Here is a 14,955-nt window from a genome sequence, read left to right on the forward strand (position 1 = left end):
GTCTCAGGTTACGTATGTAACCATGGTTCCCTGAGTAGGGAACGAGACACTGCGTCCTCTAGGTTTCTTGCCATGCTTCGGACGCAAGCTTCAGATGAAGAGGTGGATGGTGTGTTCTCCCGGTTCCTATTTATACTATAGTCACACCGGTAGTGACGTCATGGCTGTTGCCGGCCAATGTGTTGTTGGTGTTTTTTCAATGTATGCTTCAGGCACGGGTCACGACGAGGCGTTCCTCATAACAACCCCTAGAGGACGCAGTGTCTCGTTCCCTACTCAGGGAACCATGGTTACATACGTAACCTGAGACATTTGTCTCATCTGACCAAAGGACAAGTGACCAAAGGACACGTTTGTCCAGGTTGTCCTTCAAACTTCAGTCTAGCTTGGAGGTTTTTTTGGTCAGGTTTTTTTTTTGGTTGATAATACTTCTCACGGCAGTTCTTGCCACTTGAAAATGCTTTTATAAATGTGTATATGCTTCTCCTGCTTTGTGAGCATTAAACAATTATTTTTCTTAAGTCTAAACTAATTTATTTTGTCTTTGCCATGATGACAGTACATATTATTTTACTAGTTGTTTTTCAAGATACTAATCCTCAGTTTATAGTGCAATTTAAAGGCTTAGAGGATTATTTAGGTTAATTAGGCAAGTCATTGGACAACAGTGGTTTGTTCTGTAGCCAATCAAACAGATCATTTCTTATGGGGGCTAATAATATTGACCTTAGCAGTTTTTTTATTTCAGGCAAACTGAAATAAAAAAGGCTTTCTCCAGATGAAAAATATAATAAGAAATGCTGTCTTAAAATTCCCTTGCTCTGTTAAACATCACTTGGGAAATATCTGAAAAAGAATTGAAATTTCATAGGGGGGCTAATAATTTTGTCTTTAACTGTATATATACACACACAAACACACACACAAAAGTTTGAAAACATTCTGATTTTTACTTCTTTTTTTCCAAGTCTCTCATGGACATAAAGGCTGCATTATGTGCTCAAAAATACAGTAAAAACACTATAAAACAGAATTACAATTTAAAATAAATAAAGTTTTCTATATGAATATATTTTGTAATGTAATTTATTCCGGTGATGCAAAGTTGAATTTTCAGCATCATTACTCCAGTCTTCAGTGTCACATGAACCTTTATAAAACCATTATATACTACCATTCAAATGTTTGTGGCGTGTGTGTGTGTGTGCACGCGTGTGCGTGTGTGTTTAATAGAAATTTATTTTATTCAGCAAATATGCATTAAATTGATCAAAAGTATCAGTAAAACCATTTATAATGTTGCAAAGGATTCCATTTCACATGAATACCATTCTTTTGAGCTTTTCTATTCAAAGAATCATGAAAAAAGTTTCCACAAAATATTAAACAGCAAAAACAGTTTTTAACATTGATATTAATAAGAACCATTACTAATAACTGAGCACCAATAATAACTAAGCAAATCAGCATATAATGATTTCTTAAAGATCATGTAACATTGAGGACTGGAGTAATGACTGCTAAAAATTCAGCTTTACATCACAGGAATAAATTATATTTTAAAATATATTACAATAGAAAACAGTTGTTTTAAACTGTAATACTATTTCACAATATTAGTGTTTTTACTTTATTTATTTTTTAACTTGTGAGCATAAGATACCTTATTAAAACATTTAAAAATCATAATGTTTCCAAACGTTTGTAATTTATATTAACCTTAATTGAATATTAAGGGTGGGAAGTGGGCTTAATGGACAGAAAACTTAACGGATTATTAAGGATGGGGGAAAACCCCTTTTAAAATCATTTTAAAGGTTGCTCAGAAAAAGTTTCTTTTGAGAAAATCTCCAGCATCATTTTATAGATTCTACTTAGTTTGATATTTTATATCTAATTGAATAAAATTCAGACATAAAGTGTGGTTTATGTGTCCAAAAACTTTTTATATTATCAACGTAATCTCATGAGTATTATTAGGTATTTTACGTCAAATCTGGTTCTGCCACACGCACATTTACTTTACGTTTGCATAAACTATTCCACCAAATTGCGCATTGCCCTTTCTCCCATTCATAAGTAATATGAGTGCATCGTCTTTGTATAACTAAAGTATTTTGAAATGGCCATAGCCTTTTAAAGTATACTCCATTGATAGCATGCACAAACGCAGGTGTTTGACACGTGCACTAGCAGGTGTCATCCTTGTCCAGTGTCTGTTTAGGTGACCAGATTTCTGAAATGGAAAACGGTGACATTTCCTTGTTCAGCTTTCAAAATATAATTGAAATCTCAGTTATGACTATCTATGAATTTAAAAAAAGGGGGACAATATATTTTTGTATGTTTTTGTTTTTTATTGTTGTGGCCTACTATATTATAATGATGTTTGCAGATCAAACGTACCCTAGTTTTAATACAATTCACCAAAAATCCCACTGCACCATAGTAAATGGTAATTATTACAAATAAACAAAACTGTATTTACCAAATATTTTTAACATTTTCTATATTTAACTTTTGGAAATGGATCCTAAGTAGGCTTATTATTTTGCATTTTAGGCTCTTTTTTAGTACAAAGTATATACTTTTTTGCAAATGTAATTGTGCAAGTGTAATTATTTAATTAATTTATTATTTATTAATTTATTCATTATTTATTATATTCAGAACTAATTTCTATATATAGTTTATTAAAAATATTATGTACAGACAAGCAGACGAGCCTAAGACGCAGTGTGTTGAAATGACCAATGAAATCTGACAACAACTGTATCATAAATGTTGTTTATTTTGCTCAAATAGCGTAAAAAAAGCTTATTTCTCAGGCTAGACAAGCCAATGTGCATGCGCAGTCCTAGGCACACGTCTCAGAGCACTGACTGTTTCTATAGCAACCGGGACTTCTAACGCAGCTGCAGTGACGCGCTGACTTTACAGATTAGGGATTGGCTCTTTTGCTTAGAAGGCGGGGCTTTGTTCAATAGAGTGGCCATATTGAGTGTTGCATTTTCCCCCATTCATAACTATATGAGTGACACGTCTTGGGTATTCTATAGTCTTTGGTTAGAGCTGCAAGGCCGGGACGTCTAGATTATAGATTCTGGCAAATGTGGATGGTGACGACCAGCCGGCAGCCGCACAGATCTCACCAATACAGATCCCACTGGACCACGCCCAGGAGGAGGCCCTTCCTCTGGTGGAGTGGGCCCTCACACCTATGGGGCATTGCAAGCCTTCCAAGGTGTAAACCAAGGTTATGGCATCAACTATCCAGCGAGAAAGTCTCTGCTTTGTAACTGGCAGCCCTTTAGAGTGACCTCCAAAGCAAACAAAAAGCTGCTCCGACTGTCTGAACAGGCTGGAGCGCTCAAAATACACTCTCAAAGCCTTTAGAGGGCAAAGCACGTTTGGGACCCTGCTCGCCGTCCGCGACGGGGAGGGCCAAAAGGGTGATAATCTGGGCTCTGAACGGAGTTGAGAGCACCTTAGGGACATAACTGGGAGTTTTCTGAGAGCTACCATGTGACCACTGCATCTCACACGGAACCAGAGAAAAATGGCAGCGCTTTCAAAGAAAGCTATTACTGCTCTAAAAAAGGGGAACATAGATACATATAGATTCTATAATGTACTATAATATAAAAACATTATGTAAGTGTTCATACTGTTATTATTTTGTTCAACAAACAAACAGTAAGTAATTATTTTTACCTGACATGCTTTCTGTGTTCTGCAATATTTAGCAGTAGCACAAATGTAATGTAATGTTGTAATTATGTGTTTGACAGCTGCCAGTAACATAACATTCTTTCACGCGGGTTCATTTTGTTGACTGTCGCTTTAGAAATGGATAATCCCCAGTCTGAGGACGTGAACAGCACCGAGTTGAACATCACGTGTTGTCATCTCGGAATTATGGTAATTACGATATGGCGTGAACGCAGCATAAATCTATGGTTCACAAGTTGTAATTATGAGTTCTACGAGGACGTGAACGCTTTATACAAGTTGGTATCTCACAATTATGGTAATTAGGATATGGCGTGAACGCACCATCAATATGGCCGCTCTATCGAAGGAAGCCCCACCTTCTAAGTAAAAGAGCCAATTGCTAATTGGTAAAGTCAATAGGCTTGTTCGACTTCATGCAGTGCCGCAACGTGTCAGCTGCCGCCTGACAAAAGCAATGCATTCTGGTTAGAAAATGTGTCCGACTTTGATCGATGCTGTAGCCGCCTTATGATCACGTGCCATCAAAGTACCGCGAGAGAAAAAACGAGACCAGCCGCCGAGGTCTGAAACGTCTGTGTATTTGACAAATATTGCATTTATTTCACTTCCTCTGATAGAGTATGCAAACACTATGCGAACGTCCCGACTTGGCGTCTCCACTTTTAATTCCGCCCGACAGCAAGCAGCTACTCTCGCCAGCCAGTGGCATACTAGTGTAGTTCATCTCGAGCAAGCCTATTGCGTCGCAGCAGCTGCAGAGTTCCCAGTTGCTGTAGAAACAGTCAGCGTTCAGAGACATGCACTTAGGACTGCGCATGCGCGCTGGCTGGTCTAGCCTAAAGAGCTTTTTTTAACACTATTTGAGCAAAAGAAACAACATTTATGTTTTGTATGTTTTGTAACAATTTATGTATTTATTGTCAGATTTCATTGGTGATTTCAAATATGAAATTTAATCTTGGTGAACCGTTTTGGAGAATTTGATGTTTCTCCATTCAAAGAGATAGGAGCTGCACTTGCATGCCTGAGATGGTGTTTCAAAGATGAACGCTGAGTGAAATTACTTGCCTTAAAGGGACTTTGGTTTAATTGCACGTTAAACATTTTTCTCCCATAGAAAATCATTATAAATAAAACATGTAACGTAGCTTAATGGATGGAGACAGTGACACTAGTTATGTTTTAATGAGTAGCAGCCTATACTGAGTTTGGTGCTTTATAATCATCGTTATGTGGCATAAAGCATTTTGCGGTATGGGAGGAAAACACTATACATACACATATAGTACATTTTATTATAAACTGTATATCGAATTTGGTCCTTTAATCTTATGCATTAAGCCATATTACATGTTAATGCTTTTCTATACAGGAGGAAAATGCTTTACGAGAGACTTAGCGCACTGCTTTACTATTGTGCTGTTCTGTGGACACGGATTTGCAGGTCTTTCTTTCCTACATGTAATTTACAGGACCCTGTACATAATTAAGTTTTAATCATTTAACCACCAGCCACAGCGTCTTGTGTCCATTGCCAACACGCATGATTTGTGTCGATTGCAAGTGACACTGTAATTTTGTTTCTTTTTTCCCCCTTGTCTTTACCATCTGGCTACTGTTGTAACATGTTGAGAGATTCAATAAAAAAAAAATTGACACTTGTGGAAATGCAGTTGACAGTGCATGCATGTGTATGTCTGCAGCCATGCTCTATTGGGTGCTATCTCTCCAGAAATTATGACCGATTAACAAAAACATCAGTTTGTACTCATTTAATCTAGGACTCTCTTAACTCCTAACACACCACTTGTCAACGTGAGTGTCTGTTGTTGTTGTTCTGTCTTTACTTTTTCTTTTTCTGTCTGGGCCAGTGTTGCCACTTTGTGGATCGCATATATACACATACACTGAGCTTACCCATTGTTCTTTGGTTTTCATGAGCAAAAATATATTTCCTGACTTTAAGTGATTTGAATAATTTATCATTAGTGTATGGCTGATTTTATGGGTTACTGAGGTTAAGGGTTTAAAGCTTGGGGTTAGAGGTCATGAATGGTCATTAAAAAAATTGACCTGGGCTGGGGAGCAGGTCGGATACTTGGCAAGACATCCCAGCTGGACGTTAAGCTGTCATGTGACGAAGAGAAACAATCACAAACAAACATGATCAAAGAATGGTATGATTAAGAAGAAAATATATACACAATTACATACAGTACAAGACAATCTACATTGTAATAATTAAGTTGAGTCAGTTTTCTAATTCATGAATTCCAAATCAGATTTTTATTTATTTTATTATTTATTTTTTTATTTCACCACAGAGTTAGCAGAAATCGTTAATATTGGGCAGTTATCTTTTTGCCATTGTTTAATTGATTTAGTTACAAATCATTTTTCTAATAACTACAAATGCATTAGGCAGAATGTGTACAAATGGAGTGTAAACTGTATTTGGGCATATTGTTCTCTGTCGATTATTTTAACTTAGCTTTTTTTTATAAGAAGCCTGTAATTTGTGTAGTTTTTATTATGTATTGCTTAATTCTTTTACATTACTGATGTAATTATTTGTGTTTATATTTATTTATTCCCAATTGCCCCCTACAAGACAAGACATGGCAAGACAATGTTCTTCAGTATTGTATTTTTCAAGAAGACAATATTCTTGCCAGCTTGCATTAGAAAACACTCCGGTTACTGACGTAACCTTGGTTCCCTGAAATAAGGGAACGAGCATTGTGTATGTGGGAAAACTCCTGTTTTACTCTGTACTGAAGCCTGATTTGCTCACATTTGTGTAGCTGCACAAAGCAATGGCGCTTTAGCCCGCCAGAGGGGGCGGAGCTGACCTCTATATAAGTTGGCTCGCAGCGCCATTTGATCAGAATCATTCGACTGAAGCCACAGTCATCGATTCGTGTGCAGATTATAGCACGGCCAGTGACAGCGCTCGTTCCCTTATTTCAGGAAACCGAGGTTATGTCAGTACGTCAGAGCATTCCCTTTCAAACTTTCTCTCACGTTGTGTATGGGGAATGCATCCAATTACGCCGTGCTATGGGCAGATACAGAACGACCTGCTCTGCGAGCTCAGTCTTGGAGCACTTAGTTAAGGGCCCCTGAAGAACATGAGCTAACTAAGCCCCAAGCACAGCTGAGGGATATCAACACAACCATTTCCACCCTTAGGAACAAATAGGCAGATTAAGCAGACAAAACCCACGCCTGCAAGGCCGGGACGTCTAGATTATAGATTCTGGCAAATGGGGATGGTGACGACCAGCCGGCAGCCGCACAGATCTCACCAATAGAGATCCCACTGGACCACGCCCAGGAGGAGGCCATTCCTCTGGTGGAGTGGGCCCTCACACCTATGGGGCATTGCAAGCCTTCCGAGGCATATGCCAAGGTTATGGCATCAACTATCCAGCGAGAAAGTCTCTGCTTTGTAACTGGCAGCCCTTTAGAGCGACCTCCAAAGCAAACAAAAAGCTGCTCCGACTGTCTGAACAGGCTGGAGCGCTCAAAATACACTCTCAAAGCCTTTACAGGGCAAAGCACATTTGGGACCCTGCTCGCCGTCCGTGACAGGGAGGGCCAAAAGGGTGATCATCTGGGCTCTGAACGGAGTCGAGAGCACCTTAGGGACATAACCATGTCTAGGCTTGATGATGACTTTACAGTCGTTGGGCCCAAACTCAAGACAGGAAGCACTGACCAATAGTGCTTGTAAGTCACCCACTCGCTTGACCGACACTAATGCTAACAGTAGGGCGGTTTTAAACGACAAAGGCCGCACCTCGGCCGAATGGAGTGGGTCGAAGGGAGGGCCTTGCAGATCCCTCAGGACTACAGCCCTTCAAGAACTTAACGATCAGATCGTGTCTGCCGATCGATTGGCCAGCTTCGAGGGAATGACTCGCTGCGATAGCTGCCACATAAACTTTGAGTGTGGAAGGGGTGTGCCCATTGTCCAACAACTCTTGTAAGAAGGTAAGCACGTGGAACACGTCACAAGAGACCGGATCCAGACTTCGTGCGGAACAGTCACGGAAGACTGACCATTTAAAGGCATAAATGTATCTAGTAAATGTCGCTCTAGTCTTCAAAATGTTGTTGCTTTCTCTCTTTGGGAGCTGCATAGGCTCCTGTTGAGGCTTCGAACATGAAGGCTCCACAACTCCCATCGGGGATGCCAGATCAAGACATTCGCCTGTGAGAGAAGGTCTTTCCTCAGTGGTATCGGCCACGGGGCTGCTACTGAGAGCTGCACTAACTCAGGGAACCAGGCTTGGTTCCTCCAGAGTGGGGCCACCAAGAGGACTGAGCATTTGGTCTCCCTGACCCGCTTGATGACCTGAGGAAGCAGGGCTATTGGCGGGAAGGCATACAGGTGAGCACTGGGCCAATCATGGGCCAGAGCGTCTTGCTGCATTGAGAAATAAGTTGGACAGTGAGAGTTGTCTTCTGAGGTGAAGAGGTCTACCTCTGCCCTCCCAAAGACAGATCAGATTCTCTGAACCGTTTGAGGATTGAAGTCCATTCTCCCGGAGCTACATTGCTTCTGGACAGCATGTCTGCACTGAGGTTCAAACTGCCTGGCACATGAACTGCTCTTAGTGAGAGGAGTTCGTTCTGTGCCCACAATAGGAGGCGTCGATCCATCCTGTAAAGAGGACGAGACCTGAGACCGCCTTGGTGGTTTATGTAGTCTACCACCGTCGTGTTGCCAGGACATGGTGCCCCCTTATGGCTGTCAGGGCCAGGAAATCAGCCAACAACTCTGGGCAGTTGATATGCAGGCATCGCTCCGGGGCTGACCAGGAGCCGGACGCCGGATTGCCCTCCAACAGAGTGCCCCAACCTGAGTTGGAGGCGTCTGTGGTGACCACCTTCCTCCTGGAGGTCAGTCTCAACTGTACACCTGCTTGAAACGGGCGAGGAGTTGTCCATGGGACCATAGTCTTGACACAGCGGTGGTTTACCCTGATGTAAAACTGGCCCAGGCACCACGTGTGGGACAGGACTCAGGCTTTGAACCAATATTGGAGGGGCCGCATATGAAGCAATCCCAGAGTAATCACAGAGAAGGCCGCCACCATGAGGCCTAGCAACCTCTGAAAAACCTTGAGAGGACGGGAAGTCCCCGATTTGAGGGAAGCTGCCTGTCGTTGAATAGTCAGGGACCGCTCCGGCGTTATCCAAGCCTGCATCTGGGCAGAGTCTATAATTGTGCCCAGAAAGACAGCTCACTGTCTGGGTAACAGTTGACTCTACTGAAAGTTGATCTGCAACCCGAGTCGCTCTAAGTGGCTGAGTAACAGCACTCTGTGAGCGACTAATCCTGGCCAGTACCAGCCAGTCGTCAAGGTCGTATGAAGTCTTATATAATTCGGATTCTTATCTGCCTCAAAGGGGAAAGAGCCATGTCTATGCACTTTGTAAAAGTGCGAGAGGCCAGAGACAGTCCAAACGGTAGGACCACATACTCATAGGCCACTCCTTCAAACACGTATGCAGGACGTGACCCGCTGGCCAGCTGCTGCATATGCCCTGTTGGCTAAGGCCAAGGTGATCCTGCAGGGCTTGGAAGGATGCGTTGCATGGTCTTTTAACCCCTGAGCAGATGGAGGACACAAGTAGGCAGTTACCATCTCCTCCAGAGGGGGGAGCTTGCTGTAGCCCCTCTCTTCAGTGCTGTCAACAGTGGTGAGAGCCACTGTAGTGGAGGGATTAACTCGGACAAAATAGGGGACTCGCCGCTTCTTGGTGAGTTCCTTGTGAACCGCAGGCAAGAACGGGGCGGGCCGTTGGCAAGAGGATTGCTGATGGCATCCCAGAAGGAACCACTCGTCCAATAGGCCATGGGCAGGTTCATCTGGAACCGACCACTCCAAGCCAAGATCCTCCACCGCCTTAAAGTGAACGCGGTCAGCTCGCTGTCCGGTTTCGGCCATGCTGGATGAGAGGGAGGAAGGGCTTTGGGCTCTTCCCCAGAACATCCCCATTCCTCGGCGTCAGACGCTGTCAAAGACATGATATCATCAACGGCAATCTCATTGACAGCAGTCTCTTCCTCAGAGACACCAAAGGAAATCAAACAGCATAAGAGGGGCGTTGATCTTCCTGCGTGAAGCACACCGGCGGGACGAGGCAAAGCAGGCAGGGAGGAGCACACGGGCACTGAGCCGACGTGAGACTGCTCGATTCTGCTGCTTAGCTTTTTCTTCCTGTTAGGAGAGAAAGGAAACAGGAGAGCAGAACAGGAAGGACTTTCTTTAAAGAAGGCGATCCGCGAGCGGAGACAGGCAGCACTCATGTTCTCGCAGTGAGAACACGAGCCTTCAATGAGTGCAGCCTCTGCATGGGCGCTGCCCAGGCAGCCAACACACTCGCTGTGCCCATCAGCCACACTCGCGGTGCGACATTTGCAACAACGCGCGCTGGAAATTTGCTCAGAAAAGGTGCCAGATGGCTGCAGGGGAAAGCTGGTATTCCTCTGCCAGGGGCTCTTCAACGGCGGTAGCGAGCAGAGCTGAGCTTCCTCTGCAGAGTCAGCGAAGAGATTATCCTTGTCGCTGAAGGACAAGATTCTGATGAAATGGTGCTGCAAGCCGACATATATAGAGGTCGCCGCCGCCCCTTCTGGCGGGCTACACAAACGTGAACAAATCAGGCTTCAGTACAGAGTAAAACAGGAGTTTTCCCCCATACACAACTTGAGAGAACGTTTGAAAAGGAACAGCACTATTGCTTTTTAGTGACTTCCCCCCAAATTAAAAAAAGGAAGTCAAAAAGAAGAAAATTATTTGAGGAATTACACACACATACAGATAACGCATTCTTGGCAAGTTTTGAACTGCACAAATGATTGTGTGTATAACAGTGCATGTACAAAAGCTATTGAAGACCATTACATACCATCTCCAGCCAGCTTTTTAAGACACATGAAAGATGTTTGGATTGTTAACATTCTTACCGAATAGTTTTCACAATAAAGCAGATGATAACAGCCAAGCCTATACACCCACACAGAGATCCGATCACAATAGCTGCGATTTCACCTTAGACAGAGACAAGATGTTAAATTTCTCAAGAGAACTGTAATAATTGAGCAAAAATTAAGCATAAAGATCTCTTCTTAGAGAACTGATTTAAAAAAATAACAGTAAAGACAGCAGTTTAATAATTAGTGCTGTCAATCAATTAAAAATATTTACTAATTCATTGCACATTTTTTCTTAAATTAATCGTGATTAATCTCACCTAACATTAAAGTTTTTAAATATACTTTTATATTGCAATAATTTCACATTCAATCTACAAATTAATGTAGAAACAACAAAAAACAGTATATTTTTAATATTTCTTTACATACACAACTTGAGAGAACGTTTGAAAAGGAACAGCACTATTGCTTTTTAGTGACTTCCCCCCAAATTTGAACTGTGAACTGAATTTAATTTTAAATCTTGATTATTGAAAATGAAGATGACTTCAACTGGACAGGATTTTCTTGTGTGATAAACAATTATCAGGCTGTATATTTGTTTTTTGGAGTTGTTTTATTTTATTTTAAAAAATGTCTATAAAGAAATGCTGCTTTATTTTTATGTGCCAGATTCTGCTTGTTGTTCTGAATATATATAACAAATTAATGTAGAAACAACAAAAAACAGTATATTTTTAATATTTCTTTAATGCCGTTGTTTTGTATGACTGAAGGCTAGTATCACTGATACCTATACTACTGATGACTCTATGAAATTGTTATTTTTTCCCTAATATTTAACCATTGACTATAGCCATTCAACATTACAGCATAATTAAAAGCTATCAATTTTAACATTTATTAGACTTTAAAAAATAACAACTTCTAATTTAAGTCAACTTAAAACAACCTTGACGTAAACCCATTTTAATAAATGTCATATTTACCTGTACCTTTCAGGAAATAAAAAATATACAGATATTGAAAAAAGTTATCACTAAACTCTAAATTAATTATAGATTAATTCTTAAAGCTACAAAAGTTATTGATTTCCTCTTTTTTCTTTTGTTCTTTGATGAACAGACATCATAGCAGCTGGGTTATTAGGTTATTTGGCTGCTATTTAATATGAAATGATGCAGGCTACAGCGTATTTGTGCATGCAATTGAAGAGCATGCGCTACGAGCACAGTATAACAGTTGACATGACAGAGAGATACGGTTTTACTGACATATGGCCTGACAGCATCTCATCTGACCGCAGTTCACTGATGTTCTACTGAAACTCCTCGTCATCTGTACCTTTTCCTCACTCGTTGATTAGCGCTCCTGAAAATTCTCCTGTTTGATGTGTTCATAAAGACATGCTGTGTCTAAATAAATGCAATTCTTGTCAAGAAAAAAAGAGACAGAAGCAGCAGTTGTGCGTGGGGTTGCCAACCCTAGCTCCGCCCTGCGTTAACTGTGTTAAGTATTTTTAACGCTGTTAAACTGGAAAAAAAAACCTGCCTGCGTTAACATGCTAATTTTGACAGCACTAATAGTAAAATTGAATGTTTAGACAATAAAGTGGTTAATATAATAATTAGTATAAAATATTTCTCACCTGCAGTATAAATTTTAACTGAGACTGGAGAGAGAAACAGGGTGAGATAAAGAGAAGTTAGAGACAGCATAAGCACTATGAATATATAAATGAATATAGAATTGTAATTTTGACAAATGACAATTCTATATTCATTTACTCATCCTTAAGTTATTCCAAAATTGTATGTTGTAATTGTTTTGGTGGAACACAACAGGCCAATTTTCGAAGAATCTTTACGCTGCTCTTCTCTGTGTAAAACAGTTCATAGCATGTAATTTAGGTCAACTATTCCTTTAAACCTGAGCTTCCAAATCATCCCTGGAAAAGAGAAAATGGGTGTGTGCTGATCACTGTTATTTATATTGGAAACATTTGAAACAATCCTAAATAACTTCATCAAGCACTGTTACATCATCTGAGTCTTATAGCTGCTTTGTACTGCTCTCCCCACTGGGCACACACTCACACAGGCTCACATGATTACAATAAACTCTGTGTTCCCAAGAGATTTAGAAAAACTAATCAGCCATCATATAAACAAAGAGCACAGCTACATAATCCCCCACCCCCAGCTCTGTTCTTTCCCCCCTTCCCTCTTTCATTCTTTTTCGCTCTCTCCTACCCGGAATGAAAGAGGACAGGACAGTTCTGTGATTGAGTGGCTGGGTGGTGCGGTAGTTATCCTGGAGAGCCATGGGCTCTGCCTCTTCTTCTTTACTGGAGTACAACACTGTTTGCAATTTCATCAGCTGAGAAGAGAAGAGAAGAGAAGAGAAGAGAAGAGAAGAGAAGAGTGTGTCAGCCATGTAAATGACATACAGTTCAGCCATGAAACTCTATATTTCACAAGCTAAAGGGTTCTTTATATATAAAATTTCAGTGAGATTGCATGCTCCCTACCTATACATCTAAGCCAAGACTGTAAATATACCAAGACAGTTCACTCATATTTACTTGAATAGGGGGAAAAAACAATGTGCATTGCACAATATGACGAACTCTTGCATTCTATATATTATAGAACCATTTGCCAAAACTGGTAATGCATCGTGTTACTACAGCTGCCATGATGACTATACATATGCATTGGTTGGACCAAACTGAAATATACATTATTTGAGCATAAGAAACAACATTTATCGGAGAGCTCATGACAGATTTTTATTTTGAAATATGGTATGTTATTTAAATATGAGTTTGGAAAACTGTTTTTGAGATTTCAGAAATTCCTCATTCCCCACGAACTGCTGAATATGAGAAGTTTGCATCGCTTTTACTAAGACGCTTTGTACCTGTGAGTGAGAGATTTTAACTCTTTCATTGAAGATAGTCCAGAGGACACTCTGGTGGCAGGGAGGAGTGGTGAGCGAGCCGTTATAGCGGAAATATTGGCTGAGGTTGTCAGGCAGCAGCAACTTTATATCAAATGCAGGTATAGCCACCTTCTGGCCTAGAATAAATTAAACCAATATAAAAAAAATTATTTACAAAGTAATCACAAAAGGCTGAAGCACGATAATCATACACGTGTACACATACACGGACATGCACACAAACACATGCCTGCATATCTGATGTGGCCCAGATAGTTAAGAATACTGCCATATCCTTGATTAATCTCCTCGCCTGCCTGAGAAAGCAAACAACTGAATGAGATACAGATAGAAATTTATAAAAAAAAACATAATATTATGTGGATATTAATATGTTTAGAGTAAAAGCAAAGAACTCACCTCAATTAGGATTGCCAACACAGCCAGGCCATTCTCCTGGGTCTTAGCTTCTGACATATTAGCATAAATCTCTGTATTGTAATGGACAATATGGAGCTGACAGAAATGAAAGAGAGTGTCTTTGAGTTATAGGCATCTTACAGAAGACAATTTTCACTGAATTCTTTGTTAATAGCTGATTATATGGGAATGCCCCCAGATGTGTTTTTATTGTCTAAAACCTTAATAGGAACACAACATTTTATTGGCTGACGGCACTGTTGTGGCCCCTTGAGGCACTGCGTCACCAGTGTCTCATAAGGAAGTGTCTGTACCTTCTGTCAGGATCATGGACCTGTTTTGTTATGTTTTGCCCCTGTTTCTGTTACTGTGTTCCCTTATTTGGTCATGTTCCTGTCCTCGTTTAGTTAATTAGTCATTCTGTGCACCTGTGTTTGGTAATTGTCCTGTGTTTATAAGTTCTTGTCTGAGCATTTCTCCTCTGTCGGGTCTACTTGTTGTGAATGTCATCCTTGTGCTCTGTGTCTCCCTATTGGATCATTAAAAGACTCTCGTTCTGAGAAATCTCCACGTCTCCTCATTTCGTTGTGCCCGTTCTCCAGCAAATTGTGACAGAAGACCCGACCAAATACAGTTACCTCCGTGTGTCTACCCTTCGTGTTTGTTTCCGTTTTTTCTCTCAGTGTTTTTGTTTCCGTTGTGTTTCCCCTTATGGATCCCTTCACCCGCCCGGAATTCCTCCTCCTCCTGCTGGAGCAGGGGGAACGCTCGCTCGGGGACCATACCAGATTGTTTCTGGCTCTCGCCGAACTTACCAGCTACCCAGACGACGCGCTCTGCGTGTTCTATGACGCCAGCCTGAACACCGCGTGCAGAGCGCCGTCGTCCGAAGATGGTCCTCGAGC

The 14,955-nt window shown here is 41.0% G+C and overlaps 1 protein-coding gene across 2 annotated transcripts in view; it reads right to left on the reverse strand.

The window, feature by feature from the left end:
* ca14 (carbonic anhydrase XIV) overlaps window positions 1-14,955 on the reverse strand; it is a 37,452-nt gene that overhangs the window by 3,420 nt on the left and 19,077 nt on the right. Inside the window, exons 5-11 of one of the 2 annotated variants that reach the window (XM_016574919.1) lie at window positions 14,051-14,146; window positions 13,881-13,947; window positions 13,610-13,767; window positions 12,940-13,066; window positions 12,336-12,359; window positions 10,718-10,802; window positions 5,809-5,862 (exon numbers count right to left, since the gene is read on the reverse strand). In XM_016574919.1, coding sequence (XP_016430405.1) covers window positions 5,809-5,862; window positions 10,718-10,802; window positions 12,336-12,359; window positions 12,940-13,066; window positions 13,610-13,767; window positions 13,881-13,947; window positions 14,051-14,146 — 611 coding nt within the window. The remainder of the gene's footprint in view (window positions 1-5,808; window positions 5,863-10,717; window positions 10,803-12,335; window positions 12,360-12,939; window positions 13,067-13,609; window positions 13,768-13,880; window positions 13,948-14,050; window positions 14,147-14,955) is intronic. The other variant, XM_016574920.1, reaches the window with a different exon arrangement.

Source organism: Sinocyclocheilus rhinocerous, unplaced genomic scaffold, assembly GCF_001515625.1.
Source record: "Sinocyclocheilus rhinocerous isolate Xijiao unplaced genomic scaffold, SAMN03320098_v1.1 scaffold1705, whole genome shotgun sequence".
NCBI classification, from domain to species: Eukaryota; Metazoa; Chordata; class Actinopteri; order Cypriniformes; family Cyprinidae; genus Sinocyclocheilus; species Sinocyclocheilus rhinocerous.